This window comes from Leiobunum rupestre, chromosome 7 (assembly GCF_980474605.1).
Source record: "Leiobunum rupestre chromosome 7, qqLeiRupe1.1.hap1, whole genome shotgun sequence".
Classification (NCBI taxonomy): Eukaryota; Metazoa; Arthropoda; class Arachnida; order Opiliones; family Sclerosomatidae; genus Leiobunum; species Leiobunum rupestre.
The window spans coordinates 21665368-21690585 of NC_143390.1; the positions used below are offsets into that span (position 1 = coordinate 21665368).

The following is a 25218-nucleotide window of genomic DNA, read 5'->3' on the forward strand; positions in this document are numbered from 1 at the left end:
TTACATAACCCTCGATTAAAATAATTTTCCTAAATTTATTTCCTGTTTATTTTGATTCACTCTTCGCAACATTATTAGTCAGATAACTATAGCGGACCAGTTCAGATCGGATATTTAGAATAATGAATCAGATACAATTTAGATCATATTGCTTTGTGAAGGAAATGTAAGATAAACCTAAACTTCAGATGTCTGAGAATTATGAGGCGAATAACCTGATCAGTTGGCAGCTGGAAGCATTAATCTTTTACTAATTTTGTTCTCTTGAAAGATGTACGTTTGCAGGTTTCCGCTGCGTTTCAAAAACGTTTCGAGGGAAATACATAATAGTTCATTCTATAAATTACTAGTTAAACAGGCCAAACATTTTCACAAAGACCAGATAGCCCTACTACAGTAGGACTAGTTAACTTGTCTATGCTCTTGTTTGGAACATCATACTTATGTTCTTTCCTACTTAATTAACTACTTCTGAAGCGTCATCTATAAATTAGATTTTCAAAATATAGCTAAGGTAGTCTACGTTAAGTTAGTATATTTCAAAAAATAGTACATCCATAACTCAAATATTTAAAAAATCAATGAGATATAGTTAATTAACTATTTATAATGGTTTGTATTAAATTAGAAACGTTAAATGAGTAGGATTTGATCAAATATCCATTAATCATCCAGACGACTAGGTTGGCAGGTTTGCAAGAGAATCGTTTTTTGAGCCACCCTGTTTCATAAAAAATCGGACCAAACCTTCTACGTCTCTATACACAAAAGTGAATAAGCACATAAGTATTATTTTATAGAATGGTCTATTAAAGTAACATTTTCAAAATTATAAAATTGGAAAAATACGGTTTATAAATCAGAAATTATTTCAAAGCAATGTAATATTTACATTATAAATATTCAAGCTTAATACGGGTTTGGCGATAAATTAGCGCATTCAATACTTCCTTATATGGCCTAGATATGCTATATTTATTTGGTTCTACGTAGCTTATAGAACCATCTCCTATTTATTGAAAAAAAATTCGAAATGATAGATTTTGAACACTATTTTTTCTCGTTACATCCAAACAATAAAATAATTCATCGATCCTAATGGCTGATCACTGAATTTAATCGGTGTATAAGCCGGTATCTTTGACTGTATTAAAGTGATTACCAAAAGCCTGTATTCAGTTCCATACGGCTGTAATCGGTGTACAGAGCCTTAGGAAGCAGCTAGTCTTTCCGAGCCGACACCCGGTCTAGGCAAGCGTCTTTAAATGTCTAGAATATAAGCAAAACAAGAGAACGAAGACGGTGCTTAGGACATTGGCGCCCCCTAATGATTTTTGTAATTAAAAAAATAAAAACTCAATTTTTTTTCTTATCTGAAACCGTAAGACGCGATAAAAGGCCGCGCAATCTACGCTTAGGAAAACAAGCGCGACTCCTTGCGGAGAAAAAAGAAGTTGGGAGAGGAAAGTGCGACATTAAGAAGCCCCGAAGCCAGCGCGAAAGGTCGAGTGAGAAAAAAAACCAACTTAAAAGGGAACGGGTGATGAGATGGTATATACCAAGGGGGGGAGGCAGAACCGGAGGGGGGACTATTTTATTATTTGCAGTCGAACGTTTTCAAGCCCCGGACCCCAGAAACTTCGCCGCTATCTCTCCAGGCTGTTCTATCGGGGTCCCTCCATAGTAGGGCGATATCTGGCCAAAGTGTCTCTGGAATGACGAGATCCCTAAGAGCCAGCCCGGGTTCTTCGTCGAGAAAGGATGCGGATGAGGATAGAGTGGAAGAGGAGGGAAGGGGTGATGCGGATGGAGAGAGAGCGGGTAATGGCTCAAGATGAAAACACGGTGGCGCGCTCTAAAGTGATCAATGTCGGCGTCAGCGTGACTGATGACATCCAAAGGAAAGACGTGCTAAGAGCGAAGGCCTACCAGTTTTCATCCTTCGCCATAATATTGCTTAGTATTAAAGCCTAGCATCGGTCCGGCTGCCCCGTGTTTTTAGGACTAAAAGTAAAGAGGGAGAGGCTGGAGGGGGGATACATGACGTGTAGCGTCCGAGAGCGCCAAGCCGGGATTTGGAACTGATGCCGGGAGGGATGAGGATCATTGGAGGCTGGGGATGAGGATGGAGAGAACGACGATGAAAAAGCGGCCGTCAGAAATGGATCAAAGAAAACCTCGGGACAGAAGCTGGAACTCTTCTAAATCCTTTTATTAATCACCCGGGCCCGTTACTGCGGAGTTGGGCCTCGGCGCATTCATTGGCGGCCCTTCCTTAATCCCGGCCAGATCGACTGATATAATGATTCAGGGAGAATGTGATCCCGCCTGGAACCGCCGAGCCCCCACACCCCACTCCCATCCCATCTCCGAACTGGTCCTCGAGAACTCCTCTCCCAAGAGAGAGATGTGATGGTCCGCTTTTATTTTTGGTCCCCCTCCTCTCTACCTATCGGTATCGTCCTTTTTCCAAAGAGCCCCCTCCTTCAATCCCCCCTACGTGCTGTGGTTTACCGCCATCACCTTTCCTTTTTATTATTTTCCCTCCCCCCGATTCTTTTCCCGTGAACTGATGGACGGGGGGACACGCGGGGGATATAATAAAGAAGTTATCAATATTTCTCAAAAAGCTCGATTAGCCGCAATCTCGCCATTTTCGCTTCTTCCAGTATCCCGGCCAGGCCTCCAAAAATAGAGTGGGATGATGCTTTCACAGTAGGAACGATATTAGAGGACAATACATGGAGACTTACTAGATGACGTCAACAGTCTGAAACGTAGAAATTTTAAAGTATTTAAAAAAAAAGTAGAAAAATATAATATTTTTTTTAATTTTTTCTGAGATGAACTTTTAGAAATATTTTTGGTAAAAATGTCTAAGTATTTATTAAATTCTATAAATTCAATTTATTAAATTATACCTCACTTCTGGTATAATTAAGAGCCTTAAAATCCATGATTGTTTCCCTTAAGCAATTTGCGAATTGGTCTATCGACAAAGAGGCCAAATAAATTAATAAAGTAAATTAGAAAATTAAATCAATTCATTTAATTATCAATTTCATCCTTTAAAACTAAACTGATCCAATGAAACGATTAAATAAATTAGTAAAAGTTAAAAAGAATTACGCCGAGTCATTGACCCAAAGCCCCCAGAAATAACTTACATCAAAACTCGTTGACAATCTCAACATCAATGAAAAAAAAGATGGAAAATCTCGAAATGAAGAGGAGTGTGAAATGAAATTACCTTATTCATGATTCTCTCCCATCTCAATCTTCAACTCTGAAAGAAATTGAGAGGAAAACGTATTAAAATATTAGTTCATGTTAAAAATGTACAAAAAATATACAAATTTTCAAAAGAGAAAATATGAGACCGCCATTTTATAAATCGCGCGCATTCCAGCCAGAATTAGTTTTCTTTTTTACCCGGCGAGAAAAAAAAGTGTGAGAAAAATGTCTGGCGTTAAATTCTATAAGGGAGCATTTTTTTAGATGAAAGCGCGGGGGCTCTCATGACTCCAAAATATCGCACGCAGTTACAAAATTTTAAATTAAAATTTCTCAAATTCAGTCTTCCCCCGTCCATTTTTATACAATATATAGATATATATATATATATGGGAGACGTCCAAGGTGCTTCACAGCGTAGCGCACCTTACGAGGTAGGTACTCCAAAAATTCTTCTCTCCGGTGCTCGGTTCGCTAGAGCCTTCATCTCTAGAAAAAGGCCAAAGGGACTCGGGGGATTTGGAACGAGGGGTTGGGGGCCGCTACGAAGCCCCGACCACGGATTTACCCTGAGAGGAACGTGAACTGGCTCCGTACGACTCTACGCCCGCATCCCGAATCCGCGACCACCCGACACCGCTATCAAAGAGTGTCTGGGAAAGGGCCGGCCTTACGCGCCACTGTCCGGTGAGCCGCCCGACGTCGAGCGCCTGTTCCATAGTGGAATGGGGTCGGCCGCTTAACGCTATCAGGCTTAGCGGAGCGTGGCTTCCCCTTCTAGGTCGGCTTCTCAGTAATACGCGTGTGGGCCTCCAGTTGCCTGAGGGGAAAAGAGGCCCTCCCTCCCCCTTCGATTCATCCCACCCACAATCACGTAACGGGTCCCGTTCGCATTGAGCGGAAAAATATATCTTGATTAATTAACGATATGATTTAAGATACTCTCGTATTAAAAATATTTATTCTAATTATTAAAGACGTTGATTAACGCTTATATCAACTCTTTCATTTGTCCTTGTAAATTTTCCTTAGTTTTCTATACTTTACGAAGGAAAGTTTTCTTAGACAAATAATAACATTGTTTTTAATAGAGGATTTGCGCGTTTTCGATTTTGGGCCATAATCCCCCAGAGAAACTTCTTATTTTCTACCAATATGGCTTATAGCAAACAAACTTTGAGAAATTCACCGCTGACATGCAAAATAAAATCGTTTAAACAGCTCAAAGGAATAATTAATATATAAGTCTAAAACACGTTAAATTATGCGTAACCACTCGAAAATGGGAAAGTCAGTGCATGGCGGTTGAGATATTTTCTTGTTCAACAAGCGCGCGTAGAACAACTAAACGCCTGGCGGGGAGCTTCTCCGAGAAAAATATTCGCTTTTCGTTTTAAGTCGTTTATATCCCAGGCTGTTAAGAAAGGAAGTCTTAACCGAAAATCACACGATTTAGTTTTGAAATATTTAAGATGATTTTGGAAATTTCAAATAAATAGCGTCGTACTTATTCTGGAATCAAAATTATCATCAATAAATTAATATTAAGATTAGTTTCCCGAGAGGTTGTTAAAAATATAATGTTTAATGAGCCTAGTGAGAAAAAATGAAAATTTTCTACACGTTTTTGAATACTTAAGATCTATGACGGAAATATTCAAAATTTATAATAGTTGGGCTTAATAGTCGTACGGCGTTGTTAAAAATCGAATTTTTAACGAACCGGATTGGGGGAAAGAGTAAGAATTAGCAGTCGGTTCGTGCGAACGGATCTCGGGGATTGGAACCTTATGAGAAGGAGAGAAGCTGGCTTGTGGGTAGAAGCGGGCCAACGTGTGTGTACCGAGGCCACGGTGGTCCGAGCGGAGGAGGGAGGCGCAGAGTGAGGCAGAGAGGCAACACGCACAGCTGCGGAACGGCGAAAGAGAGTACAAGTCTGGAAGGAAACGCGCCATCTGAATATAGGTTTGGCCCTGCCTATGCATGTCGGGTCTCCGAATCTCTCGGGAATAATCGGCGAAGGTTCTCTTCGGCACATATCGGCTGCTTGGCATTAGAGAGAGAGAGAGAGAGAGAGAGAGAGAGAGAATGAGAGAGAGAGGGAGAGAGAGAGAGAGAGAGAGAGAGAGAGAGAGAGAGAGAGAGAGAGAGAGAGAGAGAGAGAGAGAGAGAGAGAGAGAGAGGTCTGCCTCGCGTGCCTCTTTGGGCCATTCACGGGGGAGGGGGTGCAGTCCCCATTACTGAGGCTATACCCACTCCCCCCGCACCCCGCCGGTGGCCCCCCTCCCTTCGTATTGATCCCGGGCTCTCGCTAATGTGACAGCCACCGGCGTCGAAGCGAGTCTCGGCTGGCACTACGCTCCCCGCTATAATAGGCGCGCCGCACTCCCAGAATTCTCTTTTCCGGGAGAACGCGCCAGAGGCGGCAAGGCGTAGTTAGTTAATAGGCAGCTTGTATTTTTACCACTCGGCACGGAACCGTGCGAGGGAATATATATTTTTCGACTCTCTGTGTACTCCCCGCGCAGCATCCTACGGAGAGTACGGGCTACTTTTACTTCCGCTTTTCTAATAAAGTCGACCGATAAGAGAGAAATGCTTCGATAGTAAAAGATTCTTCTCGTCTTCTCCAACCGACCAACTGTCTCCGGGCCGCCTTTTTAAGGCCGCGGTCCGTGGAGACTGTCGAACGTCACGTGGCGGTTTCGACCCAGAAAGGAAGGAAATGGACGTGACGGAATCGCGATGGACGACTATAGTCGTTTAGGGGACACTTTTCGATAGGTCCCGACCAACTCTTCCCGCTCTATACCGCGATCGGGAACGGGGGCTTCCCCGTAAAACGCCCGGGGTAACGGTAAAGGAGTCGAAACCTCGAGAGTGCTATTCTGGTTTGCCCATTTTAAGGGGAAGGGTTTGGGGCTCTTACCTCTTCTCTATACCGCCAGATAAGCGAGAAGCATATTTTATTCTACCGCCGCCGCCGCCACCGCACGCCGCCCAGAACGCTGAAGGAACGATTGCCAGAGAGTCGAATCGGTAAATAAAGATTCTCTTTCTCAACGGTTGTACCTTAAACACCGATAGAAGGCGCTGGCCAACGACTGAACGATTCTATTGTTCGAGAATTTCCTATATCAGAGCGAGAGAAGAAGAGCCTCCGATAACCCGGGTCTTTTCTATACGGGGTTAAAGTGACCGCTAAAACTAGCGACCAGAAAAAAGGGATAAAACTAGCTCTATTCAGAAGCTACTTAGCTTTTCCCTTCACCTTCGTTCGGACCAAGAAGCAATTAGTTGGTCATTCAACATTTCAAAAAGGAATGCCTCTAAAGAAACGTTTTCCTATAGATACGCAAATTTAATTATTTCCAGCATTTAGGTTTATTTAATTAGCTCTGGTTATACCAATAGTATTTGAGAACGGAAATTGTAGAATTTATATATTTATAATATTAAAGGAGCACTGTCACCAAAACTAAAATTTACGAGGTTTTTTTACAGAAAGATATATATATTAATAATTATCTCCCTGAAATTTTATTTAAAAAGTGACGCTACTTTTTCCGCAACCTACATCAAACGGCTTCAAAAATTTCAGAAATCGCGGTTGAACCTACGTGCAGCGCCAAAAGAATGAATCGGCAAAAATTTGAGAAAGGGCGGCGTGTAAGGCGTATTAAAAACACGATTAACTACAATCTACCAATATAACTAGGTTAAAAAGCCAAGGAGAATGTCGTAGCAGACGACAGTTCCGAACGAAAAACGATAAAGCCGGGGAAAAAATATTTCGTTCACGAGATGGCGCTGCAGGTAGGTTCAACCAAGTGGTTCCGAGATTTGGATGGGGGTATAAAACACGAAATTTGGTTATAAATACTGGAAATATTAACGTGAAATTTTTTGTATAACCATTTTCGGACGTCCTCTATCCATTTAACCAATTTTAGTATGGTGACAGTTCTCCTTTAAGCGTTTGGCTTATTATAATAATTAAGAATATTAACCGATTTAATTAATTTGGTAAGTAAAATTACAACAATGATTAAGAATCAAATAATTATAAATTATCAAAAAGTATCAACTACTTTATGTAAAGATTAAACGATTAAAGAAATACTGATAATGCTCTAAAAATGAAACTGATAATGCTCTAGAAATGAAACTGATAATTGTCTAGAAATGAAAGCTAAAAACTGGAACGAATAGCTTCCATCAATCGGTTCTACAGTTAAAAAATAAGCCTATCCAATCCATTAAATCTTTTTTAAAGCCACCGACTTTCTCTTTTGAATTCTTCTTTTTTCTTATAACGACAACGCCTATCGTATAAGAATCTTTCGATTTAGACGGGTGTCAAAGGATGCTCTCTCCTGAAACCACCTCATTCTCTCTCTCAAGTCGTATCGCGGGTGCCCTTATAGGGTAACCCTTTGATTTGCCTCCTCATCCCAGTCATCCGTCCCTTAGGCTTAGACAATCTCCCAGAGCCCCAATGGGGGGAGTCCGGAGAGAGAGAGATTGGAAGAGGTAAAAAGAATCTCCGGAACCGTACGTTGATTCTACTCCCTCCTCCATTACGCCTCATTCATGGAGAATACGCATTTAGGCTTATAAGGACCGTAGACAAAGCTCAAAACGCGTCGGGAAAGAGGAGATCGGTGGGGCGGGGTGAAATTACAACCCCCTCCTGCCCCCCCCCCCCCGCGGGCGCGTGTGAAAAAAAAGCGAGAACTGTAAAGGACCTCGCTTAATCCGAGGCGAAAAAGCGGGAAACAACGTCGGAATACGGACGAGCTAATGTTACGGCTCGGAGTGGAGAGCGACTCAATAAGGTATAACGGAGCCCCAATCACGCGGAGGGTTGAAGGGATACGTTAAGAAGTTGCGAACGGGGCGATGGGCTAAGCCGACGGCTTCCGCGATAGTTTTACTAAACAGGACCTATTTTCCGCATAGACAATGCCTGGTAGCGGATACGAAGGACGAATAAGGCATGCATGCCTAGACTAGAGAAAACGGCGTTTACGGCGGATAGGCGAGCAGCGCCAAAGCGAAAAGGAGCGGCCTAGATTAGAAGTAGAGAGCGACTGTTGCCGGAGATGACGCGATGGCGAGATGATTCTGCGGGGGGATGGTGCCGAAGAGAAAGAGGCTAAAAGGATTAATGGGTTAGTAGTTTGTCATCGACTATTATCAGCCGCATGCGCCATAATATGTTGAATAGGCGATAATCATTTCCCTTTACTGTGTTTACCAACAAGAGAGGAGAGCGAAAATACAAGGTCGCCCTCGCTTTATGACGATCCCGAGACGCGTAACGATTGAATCCGAACGTAAACCACCTCACTCTCTCTCCCTCTCTCTCTTGGACTTCTCCTCTCCATCACGATATTAACACTTAGTCGGATTTGTAACCTTTATCGGGGCAGCAAAACGCGCCTCAGTCTTAAGGATTAAGGCAAATGAGGCCGAGGGGAACAGTTCCCATTCCACGTCTGGGGATGAAATTACTTAAGAAGGTATCGGCACACGGATAATAAAGTAATTAATAATTCCGTTGCTGTCGGTAACGAATTTATACGCGTTGCCCGCTAGTTGTTTGGCCTATTTTCGGGAAAATAATGTCTTTATTTGCTAGCTCTCAAATCCGCCCAGTGGAAACTCGTTGAGTTTGTAAGTTTTCTTCGTGCTGGTTAGAGGGGAATTTTTCCAGACTCTTCAGTTTCCCCTAACGGTAATAGTAAGTGTAGGGAGCTGTTGGCTAGCGTGGCTTGAAGGGCTTTCCACCACCCTCTTACGCAATTTAACCAGGCCACTGGTAATTGGCTTTACAAGTCACTAGTTGACTAAGGCCTGCGTAGTTAGAGCATAGCGTCGATTTGATTTCGGTTGGCGGCGGCGTTAGGCGAAAAACACCCGGCGGCGGCGGGGCACGACGATTTTTCGAAAATCCTGGGCGGCGTTGATTTTTTTGGGTGGCGGTGGCGCGAAGGGGAAAAAATGTCTCCCCTCTTTTGAAAATTAAAAAAAAAATATTCAAAAATGTTTTTGAAAGAAAATTAAATTAAATTAAGTAGAAAACCCAAAAAATATCGGCGGCGGGAACAAAATTTATTTTATGAAATGACTCGGCGGCAGCGGCTCGGCGCCAGAGAGACAGTGGAGTTGGATCGGCGGCGCTAAGCTCTATGTGTGGTTCCTTGGGTATTATCCCATTGTTTCCCTAAAATGAAAGTCTTCCAACGCGATTGAAGCTCACGCTTGTGACGTTTTCCCTCCCCCCTTCTCGCTTCAGGGGAAAATTAGACCATGTCTCGAAATAGACACTCTCCGTTAGTATAATTACATTCGGTTTTTGGTATAAGGTGCACCTCAAATTCACTGACCTAAATTTAATTTAACGAGACAATTAAAGAGGAAGTATATATATATATATATATATATATATATATATATATATATATATATATATATATATATATATATATATATATATATATATATATATAAATATACCTTGAGTCATTAGAATTGAAGATTTAAGAAGAAAATACTTGGAAGCTGCAAGACCTTGTAAACTAACTTCTATTGTCATTAGTTGGTGCGGAAGTAAACTAGGAGGAAAGTGGAAGAGGACCAAAAACTCTTAAACGCCTTCTTGAAATTCCTTCGGTCCGGAATATTTTAGGACGAGAAAGAGAGGAAAAGGACGGATTTGCGTTCTAGACGAACTTCCTGCGCGTGATTACCCGCGAGCAGAGACAAGAACTATAGGTGTCATATAGATGAATGATTCGATCCTCCGTTCGTATATATGTCGAATAAAATGAGAGAACCCAGATCCTCCTAGAGAAGAGAGAGCAATGTTTTCAGCATCCATCGTGTCCGTCTCTGGGAAGAGAAGCTCGGGAGCTAGGAAGGATGGAGTCAGGAGGAGAGACTTTAAACTCTCTTTAGCCGTACATCGTTCCGACGTCCGAAAGAGTAGGGAAAAAAGAGAAGGGAGGGCTACATGGGCCGAATTTCTGAAGCCTTCTTATATATAACTACGCGAGTAGGATTGGGAAGGGGGCGACGGGTGAAGGTTCGAGATTTTAGAGAGCTAGGACACGCCAAAGGAAATCGACCTCAAAGGCACACCGGGTGCGACGGAGAGCGCGGATGAGGGAGGATGGAGAGACGAGGAAAGAAGAAAAGCAGCCACGGGGCCAAAGAGAGGAATCGAGGGGGGGGGGTGGCGGAAGCCGGAATCTTTAGGTTACCATGGTAACCGGTATAGGCGCCCTAGGATTAATTCGGAAAGAGGGTCCCCCGTATGCGCGAAACGGAAGAGGCTAGCCCCAACCCCCGCCCGTACTATTTCAACCCCCCCCCCCCACCTTATAGGCCGCTTTACCCCCAATCTCCATCAAACCCCTCCGCCACCCGGCTGAAGTCGTATACACCCTTCTTCCCTCGTTTGGGAACCCCCTCCTCGGCCCAGCTCCTTCTATCTATCTATACGAGTATACGAGTAGAGAGAGAGAGAGAGAGAGAGAGAGAGAGAGAGGGGGGTAGGGTGGGGTCTTATCACGGTAGCTGGCCGTGCCGCAGATTAGCTCGTCCTCGGGGGCCGCCGCTTGCACGTGACGGTCCCCAATTTGCTCCTAGCGCCGACAATTCCCACGTTACATCATTGGCGAGCTATACGTTAAGGACGAACCGGCAGAAGAAAAAGGAACGAACGCGCCCTTTGCCTCGTGGCTCCAGTTTCTGACGATATGCGCTCCGCATACTTTATAAGCCCCCGCCGCCACCACCCTCGCGCCACCCTGCTCGCTCTCTTTCAATCTTCTCGTTGGTATAAAGCAGCGAGAAAGTCCGCAGCCTACGGAGATTCTCTACGGGCCTAAACATCCATATGGGACTCGGAGGGGATCATAGTGGACATTCTTGTCCGAGGCATTCGGTCCCCCTTCCGTACCTCGAGGTTAATGTCAGGCGACCGTCCAACTAGCTCGTATAGGGTTCGCTCACACCGCCTGATGACCAAATAGCGATGGAAAAATTCCGACAGAAGTAAAATCAAATTTAGCGTAGGCGTGAAATACGGACGTTCTCTAGCGATTGTCAGCTTCGAATCGCGTCATTTTCATCATTTGACATGATGACATCGCGAGTATACAAATATTGTTTTACGCGAATTAAAATAAAATATTTAGGAAAATCACGCTTCTTTCGCCTTTGGAAATGGTAAATTCAAGGCTACTCCCCTTGTGGCTGACTTGTCCCAAAACACCGGTGTACGCGTATTGGAACACTTTTACAGGCGTTTGGACTATTTTTAGCCTACACTTTAAAGGGAAAAATTCATCACCCCGTTAAAATAGTGACTTGGCAAATTCGCGGATTTAAACAAAAATATACAAACTCGAGCTTTAATTTAAATTAAAAATTCGGAAATGGTGGAGAAATTAAGAATATTGCGTATGAAAAATATTTCGCGGAATGGATTAAAATTTGACACCGTGTGCTGAATGTGAAAAGAGGTCGTCGGTGGAAAAATACCGATTTCGAGCAACAGGAGAAGCTCTTTTCTCGGATTTGAAAGGAGGGGAGGCTTTTCCAAAAGGCATTGCGCCTGGCTACGGCAAATTTTTGAATGAAAAATGACATTTGTCGAGTATGACTTTTAAAGCGAGCCGCTAGAGGGAGAGAGAAATATAAGATCAACCCGCAGTTTACCTTTTGGAACCGCAAACAAAAGATGCCACGGAATCGAAAAATCGGTGGCGAGGTTTAAAATCAAACCGGGCAAGATAATTATAAAGAGCGCGCCCTTAATCAGAAAGACCTCTTGACAAGCTGCGCCCAAAACGTTTATCCAGATATATACGGTTTTGAAGAAAAGATAATTTGTTCATTTGCTAACTTAAAAAGAGTTTGCCAAAGTTTAATTTTACAACATTTAAGGTTTCCTTTAACGTAATATAAATTATATAATTCCAAAAAATAAATAACTTAATTTATATTATAATATTTTTTTAAGTTTTTCTAAATATGTTATCGTTTATGAACGCTTTTCAAGAGCGATAATTTTTAAAACGTGCTGCATACACTAAAAAGCGGAAACTTTTCATCTCCTTTCCAGAAATCCCGGAATTAACTCCCATAGTCTATATTTGCAATTTAATTTAATTTAAAATTTCCCGGTGCAAATGAGAAACCCTTTATTTTACTTTTAAAAATGAGGAAACGAATTTCGCCCCATTTATAAGGTAAATTCTAATCACCGAATACTTTGATTTACTTACATCGGAAGGAGTAAATTTGATTTCATTTTGGAAAAGGGCAAAAACAAATTGAATGAAGTCTTCCGTATTACCAATTTCTATACGAAGTAAATTTCATTGGGACACTAAATTTCTTTGATCAAATGGTTATTTGGATAAATGATTTTTGAGAAAAATTTAAAAATACCGCTTTTCGATATATATATATATATATATATATATATATATATATATATATATATATATATATATATATATATATATATATATATATTTCATATTTTTTTAGTGTTGTTAATTTTCCGGAAAAAATAAAATGCGGAAAAATTTCAGCAAATCGGAAAAATAAAAAATTTAAACATAAATTACTTATTTAAGGGTTTTTATTTTTATACTTTTTATCGATATAAAATGTCTAATAACAGTAAACATACTATAAAACATTAATATATAGTATTACATTGTTAATCAGTTTAAAGATAGTTTTACTTTTAGATTAGAGAAAATGAGGCGAGAATTCCGCTTTATTTAAATTTGCAAACAATAATAGACTAATTATGGAATTAAAATTGTTTTTTTTTATTATTTTCGGAAAAATACGGAAAATTTTCCGGAAAAAAAGCCTCCGTCATTTTCCGGAAAAGTTTCCGACTTACAACACTAGAAATTTAAATGGAAATAATTGTCGGTACAGCGGTCGATTTCCGATCAATTCGGGCACCAGCTAATGTGTTTTTACTAGAGGTCGGGGATGATTAACTTTTATTCAATAGATAAATCTCTCAAAATTATTCGTAAAATGTTTTGATCAAGTAATTTATATTTCTGTATTATCCGATTAATTTTTTGATAAATTTGTAAAATTAATCGAAAAAACGACGTTTTTTTCGATAAAAAGCTCAAATTTTACGAATAATACATGTTTTTTAATCATTTTCCGAAATATTAACCGGTAAATTTCTTTGTTTACATTTTTTCCCCAAAAAAATCAATTTAATCATAGATAATGATTAACCGTTACCGACCTCTTTTACCCTCTTGTATCGTAATTAAACCGCGTGATATGGGAGCGTAAGATGTAATGGTAACCAAAACAACCAGAAAAATACGGAAAATTTTCCGGAAAAAAGGCCTCGGTCATATTCCGCGGAAAATTTTCCGACTGACAACACAATATTTTTATATAAAAATAAATCGACCTAACAGGAGGTGCTTATCGTAAAGTAAGGTTGGGTCAGGTAAGGTAGAAATAACGAAAAGGAAAGAAATATCCACGTAGACATATTTAAACGGGTGTTTGGGAGAAGGAAGAACCGCTTCCGACTAATTATTATAGAGCGGAAATAATCGGCGGAAAGAAATCGGAAAAGAGAAAAATACTGGCTGGATCTTTCGGAATCTAGGCTCATAATATAAGGGCTACAGAAGGGGGGGGGGCAATGGGGGGCAAACAAAGGGAAAGAAAATAAAAGAATGGGCAGAGAGGGAACGCGGAGGGGCAGATTTTCTCTCACTATTGGAAATCGAAAGAACGAGAGGCAACTCCCTGCGGAGAGTGGGCGATAAAGCAGCCAAAGGACCCAGGGCCAACTGCGAGCGAGATATATATACGGAGCTACGCGAGCGAGTCTCTATCTACTTCGCTTTATAGAATTCGATGTAAAATATAAAGGAAGGCTTCGATGCCACTTATGTAAGAGAGAGCGAGAGACAATGGAGGAACTAGCCGCCAGTTAAAGGAAGGCTGTAGGAGCGGTCATCCTGGGCCACTCCGGCCAACGAACGGGCCTCTAATCCGGCTCCCCGGTTCGATCCCGAAGCCGGCCAGCCCTCGCTGCCTCGTTTGGCCAAGAAGAGTTGGCCCGATCTATAAAACGAGTACTAAAAGAGCGTAGATTTACCCCATGGGCATATCCAGCACCACCACCAAAGCGAGAGCATCCACCTCTCAACCACCCAGCTTTTAATACGCTTACGGGGAGGCTAGGTAAGAAAATATCGGATGGGGGGAGTCAACGGGGGTGTAAGAGGAAAAGGACGTACTAAACCTTCGTACGGTATTAATACCGCAAAACCGAGTTATATAGCTAATCCATAGCCCAACCGGCTTAGCGCTATAAGGTTTAAGACGATCGATGTTACCGGCTACTAACCCCGCGTAGAATAAAGGTAGTCCAATCAGCCTATACCGCGTAGTCAGGTGAGCTTCCAATCCTAGTCACTTTTGTTTACTTGGAAAAGCGACGGATTATAATACCAAAATATCAAACCACTTCAATATTTATTTTTTATCAAATATTTATTATTTGTCTAAAAAGCCACCGTGGTATAGTTTAAATATGTAATAAATAAAATCCTAAAAATCCTTAATATCGGGTATCACCTGTAAAGGAGAAGGATTTAACGAATACCGTTACAAGTTGAAAATGAATGATAGTATGCAGGGTGTTTCAGAAGGTTATGCCAAAATTTTAAGGAGTTGTAGGGGTGAGTTGAGAAGTATGCCTGTTTTTTCCCCCATTTTCCTACGATGAGTTAAAAGAGCGCCAGAGAGCTTCAAAGTGTGGCCTACTAGCCCCTGGAAGTAGGCTGCAACAAGTGCAAAACCAAGCAGCGGGGACTTTAAATACTGTTTAAGTTTACTTTTTTACGCTGGTTACCTCGATTTGTTTACAAAGTCGTTTTTCACCTATCACACGAACCCAAACCTTAACCTGAACTCCTTCTGCGTTGAGTTTGCAAGTTCTCTCCCTACTGGTTTAAGGGGTTTTCCCCCGAGCTCTTCGGTTTCCCCTTCCATAAAAAGTTGTAGAGGTTAACGGTAATAGTTAGTGTAGGGAGCTTTTGGCATGCAGGGCTTGCCACCACCCTCCTACGCATTGTAACCCGGCCACCTGAATTAATGGCTTTAAAAGTCGCTTGATGACTTAGGCCTATGGTGGTGCCTTGGGTATTAGCCAGCTAATTATTATTATTATGTTCGCGTTTCCCTGCTGCTTGGTTGTGCGCTGGTTGCAGCCTTCTTCCAGGGGCTAGTAGGCCAAACTTTGAAGCTCTCTGGCGCTCTTTTAACTCATCGTAGGAAAATGAAAAAAAAAAAACAAAAAAACACAGGTAAACTTCTCAACTCGCCCCCTACAACTCCTTCAAATTTTTGAATAACCTTTTGAAACACCCTGTATATAGTTTCTATAACGACTCTTCGTTATAAGTATAGCGATGGAGGAATATAAATTTTAGAGAGCATAACCTCGAGGGATTTCGTGATGATCTGGGCGTATATAAGCCGCCTTCCACGTTCATTATTGAAAAGGGTATCGGCAGAAGGAGCCAAGAGAGAGAGAGAGAGAGAGAGAGAGAGAGAATATATATAGAAAGCGCGGTGGGAGAGAGGAGCGGCCGAAATGAGCTTTTAAAACCGAATAATTAAATATTGAGCATTATTCTCGGATTAAAGGCGACTATCGGCGACATTATGTAAACAAGATACGTTACTTAATTAGCCGTATAATAATTATTAAAATATCGGTCTGTTGGCGAGCGGACCCCTCCCCCCTCAACGTGGTGACGGAAAAGTCAATCAAGACCCGATTTAAATAAAGAGCATTTAGAAGAATGACCGAATCTATATAAATCGCCGCTCACCAAGTGGTCAATTTCAAAGTTGACCGGAATGTTTATCTTTGCCTTTTGCTACTCTCGATAATTACTTTTAAATTTAGAACTAAATTTGATATTTTAATGGTTTAAATTAGGTTTGATTTTTAATTATACTGTATCAAGTATGTATTTATTTATACTCAGGGAGAATGAATTTGTCGAGACCATCGACGGACACGTTGAGGCCCTAACCCCGTCACGTTAGGGGGGGGGGGAGGAGGCGGTCTAATTTTTTGCGTCCTCGCAGCAGCGTTAATCGCGTCGAATAACTTAATTTTTAAGAACCAATGAGATTGCAGTATTATTTGATTTTATTAAAGCGGAGGAGCATACCGGGGGCCCGAACGGGTGGAATTGAAGAAACGCTAAAAATAATTTCGACATATTCATTTTCCTGAGTATAAATAAATACATTCTTGACTGTATACTAAAACATTAAAGATGTGCGGAATTTATATTAAATTAAAAAAATATTTGTAACAGCGGTGTCCAATTTGTTTTGGCTATGGAACCCTAAATTATCCACTTAATTCTGATGGAACCCCAACTCATTATTTTTCACTTATTTTAAAAGACTCTTGACACAAACAAAGATGGTCGTGCTGTGAATTTTCGGAACCCCGGTGACCCTTTCATGGAACCCCAAGGTTCCGCGGAACACCTTTTAGGAACCACTGGTATAGAAATTATTTAAAGGGTATTTCGGTTCGTTTTGAAAAATCTGGGTAAAAATGCTAGTAGCTTCACCTCTTTTGTACTGAAGTGATAAAAGAACCAACCAATCATATTCTTGGATTTTTCCAGCACTTTTTCCAGTTATTATTGTGCTGGGAAATAGTATAAATTTAAACCTGTAACTAGACACTTAGGTTTGTACTTCATCTTTAGCTGGAAAACGTATATTAGGCGTTCTAACAGCTTCAAAATAATCAATTTGAAGAAAATATTCAACTTTGAAAACCAAAATGAGATCGAACAAGGGAGAGAGCGAGCTGCCAACTAGGAAGAGGACCAAGTGGCGTGGAAAGGGCGGCAAATTAAACAGGGGAGAGGGGAGAGACCACCAAAGAGAATCGGATCTCTCCGACAAATATTGAACGTATAGTCTTTTGAGCGGCGACAAACAGCTCGGCCAAATCAGAGAGAAGAGTCGACGAGACAATATTGTTGAGACGAGGCGCCGGCCCGCGTAAAGAGTCTCTTTGATTTAATATTGATGAGGGAAACTGAGAATTTCTCCGCGCGATGCCAAGGCTAGAGACGGTGGATTCGTATTAGAGAATCGCAACAGGATAGAAAACCAAATTCGTGAAAATATATAGAGGGAAAGAGAGATAAGTCCGGGAGCGTAGATTAGTCGGGGAACGCCATAAAATTCGGTGATCATATTTAAAGAGGCTTTAAAGGGTTTTGAGCGAAAGACGAACCCCAGGATTTCGGAGGAGGGAGGGAGGGAGCAACGGGTTAGGGGGAGGGGGGAATTTATATATTTAAATTCAGTGGATGAAGTAAAAATAGAGAAGCGCGGCTATAAGACCCGGGGGCGTAATAAGAGGAGACATTTGGTCCAAAGATTCCAAAGAGATCGCTAACGACCCCATAGTGATGGCCCACGGCAAAATCTTAAAAAGAGAAGGTTAGGCCGGCCGCGCTATTTTGGAGCGGGATTTATCGGCGAGCGGCAAAATGGACTGAGAGACACGATCGGGCTATCAGCGAGATACTAGCATGGTAGTCACGTCCACGATATCGGAATGGGCATAAGCGAGCCGCGTTTCGGTAGCGAGGAAGGCAGAGCCGCGTGTCTCCGGGTATTACGTCGAAGCCGACCAATACGACGTCCCGGGAACCGCGGGTCGCCTTTGCCGCGAGATCGTTTGTCGTTGGAAGGCCGGCCGCCCCTTCACTCGTGGCCGCCGCGGATCAAAGGCGTCGTTATCGCGTAGCTCCGAGGGATAAAACGTCCGGAGTCTAGAACCAGTAATGAGACTGACGCCGCTAATAAGGGGCGAGGAAGGGGTACAGTCCGCGTCGTACCGAGACGGAGTGAACTGGCGGATAACTCTACAGCGAGGAACCCGTAGGCCGGGTTCATATAATACGGATCAAGTAGACCTTACGAGGAGAAGGCTCGCCTCCCCAATAACATCCAACGGCTGGCTGGTCGCGGCTAAAAGTTACGAATTTAATACCGCGGGGCTCTTAAGGTTTAGAGGGATTCCGGGCTTGCATAATGGCCGTGGCCGATGAGCGCCCATAGAAATACGTTCGCACGTTCCGCGCTACTTATTATTGGTCCGGGGAGCTCCCGCCACCATGACCACGCTCGCGGACCCCAAATCGAAATAGGGACTCTCTCTTGGCCCGTAGTAGGGCTACGCTAAAGGCCTTTCGCTAAAATACGGCGGCCCAAAAGCTTACAAACACCTTGTTATGAGGAAAATCGTTAGTTTCGCTTCCCTTAGCACCGAGGGGGGGATTCTAAATGGGGAGGGGGAAACGTACGACTCTTTTCACCCCCCTCCGACTATACCTTATTCCCTCAAGATGGACGTTTTTCTCTTTAGATTGTTTCAAGCTTAGCGCGACTAGCCTGACTAGTTACTATAACTGGAAAAGACTAGATTGGCAAGTTGCTGTAACTGGAGGAGACTAGACTGACAAGTTACTATAGCTGGAAAAGACGAGACTGACAAGTTAGTAGATAGTATAGTTGGAAAAGACTAGAGCCACAAGTTACTATAGCTGAAATAGACTAGACTGACAAGTTAATATAGCTGGAATAGATTAGACTGACAATTTAATATAGCTAGAATAGACTAGACCGACAAAATACTATACCTGCAATAGACTAGACCGACAATTTACTATAGCTAGAATAGACTAGACCGACAATATACTATAGCTGGAAAAGATTAGACTGACAAGTTACTAAAGCTGGAATAGACTAGACCGACCAGTTACTATAGCTGGAATAGACTAGACCGACCAGTTACTATAGCTGGAATAGACTAGACCAACCAGTTACTATAGCTGGAATAGACTAGACCGACCAGTTACTATAGCTGGAATAGACTAGATCGACGAGTTACTATAGCTGGAATAGACTAGTTTTACAAGTTACTATAGCTGGAATAGATTAGACCGACAAGTTACTATAGCTGGAAAAGACTAGATCGACGAGTTACTATAGCTGGAATAGACTAGACCGACAAGTTACTATAGCTGGAAAAGACTAGATCAACGCGGTACTATAGCTGGAATAGACTAGACCGGACAGTTACTATAGCTGGAATAGACTAGACCGACCAGTTACTTTAGCTGGAATAGACTAGACCGACAAGTTACTATAGCTGGAATAGACTAGATTGACCAGTTACTATACTTGGAGTAGACTAAACCGACAAGTAACTATAACTAAAAATACCGAATTAAAGACCACTTACTGTTCATGAGGGCACACTCTGAAAGTGAAAAATTTGGGATTGATATATTTTCTTGGTGTTAATAATTTATAATTTCTTAGTATCAAATAGTACGCCGAATTTAAAATCGAAATGTTCGAATTTTAATTATGTTTTCCACATTAGAATCACGCAGTTGCGTTAATCTAAATAACTTAATTAGTTTCATTATCGATCATGTAATATAAGTCTTTCCAACCCTAATATAAGTTTCATATCGAACAGCTCGGTTTTACCCAGAGCCAGAAAAGATCGAACTTAAAAGCAGGATATCGATTGATGTGTCTTTTACAATGCTATCTCACAGATATCAAATGATTAATGTCTTGGTCTCCTATTGCCTAAGTAGGATATTTCCTTTCCAAGAGCTATCATTTACATATCTTACCCTAACGATATCGGAGATATTAAATACCCAAGCCACCTTTTGGGAGCCTGATTTGACAAATTGATATTGCGACCTTAACGGTATTGATATTGATATCTCGAAGGTCTTAATGATGGTCTAATGATGGATGTATTATTTGGAGTTTTTACTTTAAGGATCTGAGAGGTAACAAATGTCCAATACCAGAGCGACGAATCTTGACCAAAGATTAAGAGGGCAGATCAAACACGAACAAAGCATTAATTAACCATTACAACAGAAAATGTTAGAATCGTAACTAAATTTTAAGCAAAAATATAAAATTCACACAGGATTTACACGACAACTTCATTTGCCTGTAAGTAATTCAGTGGCATAGCCAGGGTTATCGACGACCAGGATGGTTAATGGGCTGTTGATAAATTTCGCAGAACCATTTTGAGATCTGGGGTGCGTCAAAATTCTAAGACGGAATTCTTCTCTTGAGAAGAGTTCTTCGTGAGAATTTTTCTCCCCGTGAGAACTCGCTAAAACGCGCCAAATGTAAAATGATTCTTCTGAAGATGGCGGCTTACGAGAATGCCACGAAAGTTGAAAATTAAGACTTTGACAATAAATATTGTTTTTACACGATTTCAAGACAATTTAAAAAGGAAGAAAACATTTGATTTATAATTTAAAAGGAAGATTTCATCGGAAATTAACTAACCATTCTGTAATCTCTGAAATTAATTTTCGTCCACAAAAATATCATACTGTTTATTTTCTTCAGCATCAAGTTAACTGACTAGAATATTTAGCTGCCATTTTTACCTCTCCGAGGGGACTTTGTACCCTAGGAGGGGTTATACAACAACCGTGTCTGTCTGTCTGTCTGTCTGTGGGTCTGTCTGTCGGGGCAAAGCGTAATCACTGCGTACTCAGTTTCTTAGAATCAGGGAAAAGGTTTTTCCAAAAGCACCCTCTTTTTGTCATTGGGTGTAGTATAATTTTTTAATCGGCCGGGATTCGAACCCGAGCCCTCTTGCACAACAGGTGAGCGTTCTACCGCAGAACCACGGATAGAGTTACGCTTCACTGAAAATTAAAAACTCTTCCGAGGAGAGGTATATTTCGGCTTGCCAACTTTTTATTTATAATTTGTCTCCTTTTTTGACCAAGTGAGAATGCTCGGTGACATTCTCACTCTTGCCATAAGAGAATTCGCGAGAAGAGATTACGTCACTTCCTGAGAGAAGGACCGTCAAAATTTTTAGAAGTACGAAATCGTATATCATTAAAGGCATAATAATATTCCCTTTAATTATATTCGGCGTTTATATATTATTAAACGTAGATTATCTAATCCGTCTCAATTAAACCGGCGATTGTCCGCCTTTCGCCTGACCGGTCGCCACTACAAGGGACAGTTTTTCTCTCAGCCACCTACTACTAAAACACTAGAAAAGCCGATTAAAACAAGAAGAGAAAAAAGCTTGATTTTCCAAGAAGAAAAGAGCCCCAGAATCCGGAAAGTGTGAGTGGTTCGTCTCCGTTTTGAAAACGAAAAAGAATCGGCATGATTTCCAAAACTTCATAATAAAGCCAGTCAATGATATATGACGTTTCTAGACATCCCTCCTCCCGCCTCTCCCAAAAACCAATCAATAGCTTCAGTCTAGACTTTGCCCTAGGAATTAGCGGTCTGGACGCCATCTGCCAAAGCCAGTAAGTTTGCCAACACCCCTCGGATACGTCCGTGTCCCGTATATACAATAGAGCCACTCCAACCAGCGCGTTTCGTCTATACGTACGGAGGTAGGTATGAACCGGAAGTATATTTTATAAAATTTTATAAATAAAAGTAGAGGATTCGCTTCTCTTCTTCGTTCGACGCAATGACCAAAGGAACGGTAATATAAGGAGAGGGGGATATACCGGTATAAAAGCCTACATTTTCAAAATAGAACTCCTATAGAGAGGGGTATAGAGTTCGGGTAGTCGATGTTGGGGTTGGTAAGGCCCGTAGACTGTACCCGCCATCTGCGGTTCGTCCGAGGCGAGTGTGGAGCCTTATCTCAGGCCTAGAACGAGAGACGAGCCTTCCATTCCCCAGGGTTCTTAAATTACTTCAGATTTCTTGGATTCGAAAACGAGCGGCTTCGGCTGGAGCGCCACCAAGTCTTAATGAAGTTTGATGTCATTGTCGGGTTGCATGCATTATGGATGATTTAGCTGGAATCATTCTGCAGAGTCAGCTCTTCGCGAGTATACAAATAGGCGTATACAATCCTATCTCCTTGGCGAAATTTAAAATTCCTTGAAATCCTGGCACCGCTGCCAGGATAATAAAAGGATGCCGATTTTTAGGACCAACGTGAAGTCTCCTCGATTGCGCATTTCCGGAGGATTCTTCTATTTTGGGTGGTTTTATTTGCGGCCTATATTTTTATATGATAAATGGTTAACCTTTTTTTAAAGTCTGATGGCTATACGACATTATGTCTCCGGTTATTTAGGGCCCTGTAGTATTACAAAGATGCGTTTTGTAACTAATACAAATTCGTTCATTTTACGAACTGATGGGTTTCGGAATTTTTGAATTATTCGTCACTAGAGAAATTTCGATACGGGATTTTAAATTTTAAGGTGTTTCTGGCAAATCCGAATCTTATCTTTAGATTTTAAAGTAGGATTTTCGGGTTAATTTCCGGTTTTGGGACTGATTTTGAGATTTTTTAATTTATTTAGTTTTGTATTTTAAACTAGTTTAAAAATTTATGTTAAATGGTCAAAACTATGAACTACTCCTTCCACGTTGAGTTTGAAAGTTATTTCCCAACATGTAACTAGGTTTTTCCTCGAGTTGTTCAGCTTACCCTTTCGGTAAAAACTTGTGGAGGGTTGAGGGAGCTGTTGGTTCGCGTGGTATGATGGGCTCGCCACCACCCTCCAACTCATTGTAGCTAGGCCACCTCATATAAAATGACAATAAAAGTCGCTAGCTGACAGTGGTTTTCAAAAAAAAATAAAAAGTTTAAAAACTGAAATAACAAATTTCTAATCTAGCTACTCCAGTCTAATATACTTCATATTTGTGGTGTTTTTATATATTGATAATTCTGCATTTTTGCTTACAAATAATTGTAAATATCATTAATATAAATAATAAATTATTTCTGTATAATTAATAAAATCATACATTTAAAATCTGGGGCATTTTGGCTATCAAAAATTCGTTTTCCAAACCACTGGGATAATACTTCATTCCTAAAATTCTAAAATTTCCGGTGTTCCTGAAAGTGAAGGGAAAATAATGGTTGAAAACCACTACCCTAGCATAAAATTTATAAACTTTATTATTTGGTCGGTTTCAACTCCTATATTCATTTTATATCATTAGACTAAATTAAATAATTAAACTAAAATAACTTCCTAATAAATAAAGTTTTCTGTAAAAAGAACGTGTATTTCAGAGCATGAGGAATTTGGGTAGCTATTTATTGTAGTTATCTAAGATAATCGAAAACTAACCCTGAAACCATTCTAGCCGTAAAACAAAAAAATGCAGTTTACAATAAGGAAATGGTGAAAAGGTATATATCCAAATGTAGTCTATGCGGTTAGGGCTATAGTCTGTAATAGGGTTTAGGACTAGGGAGACAGCGAGAGCGTGATATTATCCAGGTGAGAAGCGAGGATAAGAGGAAGCCGCTCAAAAATGTGTCGGGCTCTCGAAAGACTTATTTTTAGATTTCCGCGAGATTGGGAATAGAGCAAATTAAGGGGCACGAACGGGGCTTCGCCGCGGAGCAGCCGACACGCCAAACCCGGACAGGAACATTGCCAGAGCGATATAGCGCCTGAATAGGCCAAATTGGATTTGGGCCGACACAGTCTCGAGCAACGGCCTTTACAAGACGGAGAAATATTAGCCCTTGTTAAAACCCGGAATAAAACCAAGAAAGGGGGGGGGAGTTCTTCGGAGACGCTGCCACCTGCGCGGTGCACGCGCCGCCAGAAAGAGAAATTAATAAACGTGACATCCTTGGGTCGCTATATTTCACGACGGAGTACGTTATAATTATTTCGTAGGCATATTTGCGAAACGTCGTAAAATAAATCGTAATTAAAAAAGGGTAAAGAAGCGCAAATTCACGCGGAGACACCAAATTAAAAGGACTGGCCGATATTAAACTCATTTTTGACGAGGGAAAGAAGGTTTACTTGGACCCCCACTTTCAGCATCTTCTTTAAGGTTCGCCGTCCCGCGTTCCTCCCCGACTTCGAAGGCCCCGTTGCGGAAACGGGGAAGCGAAACGATCGGGAATCGCGCCACGCGTCGGAAGCTTAATACTTAAAGATTGAGGCGTTCTTACTGAGAAAACTCCCGGACGGTTTTGCTCCAGTATATAGCCTGTATGGTGTGTTTTCTCTCGGCCTGGACTTTATTTGGGTGCGCAAACTGGGTGGCACCCTCTCCTCCGTTCGCTCTGGTGTCCATCTTCTCGACCCCTTCCCTCCGGGGGCTCCTGACACGGACGGCGTGACTCAAAGCCGCTGTCCGTGACAGACTCATTGTACCCGACCGACTCCTCTTCAGGGTCCCCTTCCAACTCCTCTTCTCCGCCTGGCTTGCCTTTTCTCTCTGATTCTTGCAGCTCTCCGCTGTATACGGCACATTTTTGCTCTGGCTGCTTTGTGCCCGGGGCGGTTTTCTACGGTACCCTCTCTCTCTCTCTCTCTCTTGGCCAGAGTCCCTTTTGGGAAAAGAGAAAGAGTGGGCTTGGTCCTAGTTTGTACCAGCATTCGGCACTCGCGAGCTCCTTATTAATACGCCCCCGCTCGATGGAATCCTGATTGGGGATCTATAGCGTTAATTGGTTTAGCCATTTGCCTGATACGATAACGATTGATACGCTGTCTGATACGATCGAGGATAAAGCCCCATTATATATCGCGCTGAGATATTTCAATCATAATCTTAAAATTTCTTAATTTTTTTTAATAAATTAAAAATAAAATCATTATCTTCCGTTTTATTCAATTTAAATTTCTTAATTTTTTTTAATAAATTAAAAATAAAATCATTATCTTCCTGTTTTATTCAATTTCAATTTCTTAAATTTTTTTAGTAAATTAAAAATAAAATCATAATCTTCCTATTTTATTCAATTTCAATTTCTTAAAAATTTTAGTAAATTAGAAATAAAATCATAATCTTCCTGTTTTATTC

At 41.4% G+C, this 25218-nt stretch overlaps 1 protein-coding gene across 12 annotated transcripts in view; it reads right to left on the reverse strand.

Annotated features, from left to right (window-relative positions):
• The window catches only part of LOC149935135 (uncharacterized), a 129567-nt gene that overhangs the window by 41724 nt on the left and 62625 nt on the right, over nucleotides 1-25218 (reverse strand). For all 12 annotated transcript variants that reach the window (XM_090181337.1, XM_090181335.1, XM_090181327.1 and 9 more), the window contains exon 3: nucleotides 3251-3286. In XM_090181337.1, coding sequence (XP_090037463.1) covers nucleotides 3251-3259 — 9 coding nt within the window. In that variant the 5' untranslated portion in view covers nucleotides 3260-3286. The remainder of the gene's footprint in view (nucleotides 1-3250; nucleotides 3287-25218) is intronic.